The sequence below is a fragment of the Aptenodytes forsteri genome, unplaced genomic scaffold, assembly GCF_000699145.1.
Source record: "Aptenodytes forsteri isolate BGI_AS27 unplaced genomic scaffold, ASM69914v1 Scaffold574, whole genome shotgun sequence".
NCBI lineage: Eukaryota > Metazoa > Chordata > Aves > Sphenisciformes > Spheniscidae > Aptenodytes > Aptenodytes forsteri.
Genome location: NW_008794538.1, coordinates 75,451 through 77,260, shown reverse-complemented (window position 1 = coordinate 77,260; position 1,810 = coordinate 75,451). Strand labels below are relative to the sequence as shown.

The window sequence follows — 1,810 nt, the reverse complement described above, 5'->3', positions numbered from 1 at the left end:
GGGGGGGGGCCACCGAGGCAGCCCATGGGCTCGGTGGGGGGGGGGCGTGTGTGGCCCTTCTCCTGGCGTGGCATCAGGGAGAAGGGCACCGCTGTGTGGGGAGAGGTGTGAAGTGGGGTGCGGGCTGGGGCCACCAAATGCTCTCCAGGGGCTGGCACCTGCCAGCTCAGCAGCCGTCAGTGCTGGGGTGGTCTCAGGCTTCTCCTCTCCGCTCCGTCATCCTCCTCCTCCCTCCTCCTCCTCCTCCTCCCCCCCGCTGGAGTCCTGGGGGGCCCCAGCGACAGAGGAGGGGGGGGCTCAGTGGGCACAGGACCCCACTAGCGTTGGAGTGCCGCTGCTGGGGCTCCTGTGCCTGTGGCCACTGGGTGCTTCTGCCCCTCTGTCCCCTGCCACCCACCTGCTGGCCGGGGAGGCTGTGCTGGACCAGCCAGGGTGCCAGGGCCGTGCCTGCCTCACCCATGTCCAGGCGGCTGTGCTCCACCGTTGACTCATGGGCCATCTGCAGTGGGGAGAAGGCTTGCAGAGAGGGGCTGGCACAGAGCAGCCAAGGGGTCGGGTGCCCACTGAACACCCTCATTGGCCCCCCCCATCTCTGGCAAGGAGGGAAACTGAGGCACAGCGGATGAGCAGGAGGGGCCGGGAGCTGCATACCAGGACGGGGGGTGCCCGGAAGAGGTAGCTGAAGGGGTAGTAGAGGAAGTTCATGAAGGAGGCGGCGTAGAGGTCCGCGTAGCGCATCAGCTGGTTGGCGAAGAGTGTCTGGCGTGAGCCGCAGCGGAAGAGGCTGCCCATCTTCCCGTAGCACATGTCCATCTCATGCGTGACTTTCTGTGGGTGCAGCAGGACAGTCAGGGCACCCCCAACACCTCCCCGGGGTGCCCCCCATGGCGGGGATCGGTGTGGGGGGGCTGAGCTGTGTGCCGGCTGGGATGGTGCCCTGGGCATCACCTGGATCCGACGCTTGATAGAGCTGATGTCCGGGCGCTCGCTGCTGCCACTGTCCAAGTGCCTGGAGTGGGAGACACCCGGCTGGGGGCTCGCCTGGAGGGTCCCCCCATGGGTGCCTGCACCCCCACCGGTGCCCCCTGCCCGCCCTGTGCCCACTCACTGGTACAGCTCCGCCAGGAAGAGGTCCAGGCTCCGCAACTCCTCAAACAGCTCTGCAAGGGCAACAGGGCCGGCTCAGTGTGGGCAACATCCCCAACTGCCCAGCGCAACCGACACGGGGCATCGGGGCACGTCCCACTGGGGCTGGCTTTGCCATCGAGGGGATAGGAGGCTCCGGGCCACTTTCCCCAGCTGGGCTCGGCCATGTCTCCGGCCAGGCAGGGTCCATGTCCCTGGCCGGGCGCTGCTCACCGCTCTTCTCCGTCCAGACCTGCAGCTCGCGGGCCAGCTCGGGCACCACCAGGAAGGTGCGCCAGCCCTGCCGCTTCTTGGACTTGAGGATGTCCCCGAAGATGTGGTCCCCCATGTAGAGGATGTCTTTGCCCTTCACGCCCAGCAGGTCACACACCATGTCCGAGGAGCCTGCAACAACCAGATGTCAGAGGGCCACGGCGCGGGCACATCCCCCCCGCCCGTGCTGCCTGTGGAGCCCGGCTGGGCGCTCACCACCGGAGTAGACAGCGCAGTGCTGGAGCGGGCCAGTGTACGTCCCGATGCGCAGCTTCCCTGTGTCCTGCGGGATAAGAGGCCCCCCGGGGTGGGGGGGTACTGTTACCTGTGCCTGCTCGGTGCCTGCCCAATGGCAAATCCACCCCGCCGTGCCCAAGGGAGCCCCCGCGGTGCCCAGACGGTGCCCACCGCC

At 68.1% G+C, this 1,810-nt stretch overlaps 1 protein-coding gene across 1 annotated transcript in view; it reads right to left on the bottom strand.

Moving 5' to 3' along the window:
• Positions 1–193: 193 nt before the first annotated feature.
• Positions 194–1,810, bottom strand: part of LOC103893232 (cytosolic purine 5'-nucleotidase-like) — a 4,880-nt gene continuing 3,263 nt past the window's right edge. The window contains exons 2-7 of the mRNA XM_019475051.1: positions 1,615–1,681; positions 1,360–1,530; positions 1,109–1,160; positions 949–1,009; positions 652–828; positions 194–499 (exon numbers count right to left, since the gene is read on the bottom strand). Of these exons, the coding sequence (XP_019330596.1) occupies positions 194–499; positions 652–828; positions 949–1,009; positions 1,109–1,160; positions 1,360–1,530; positions 1,615–1,681 (834 nt within the window). The remainder of the gene's footprint in view (positions 500–651; positions 829–948; positions 1,010–1,108; positions 1,161–1,359; positions 1,531–1,614; positions 1,682–1,810) is intronic.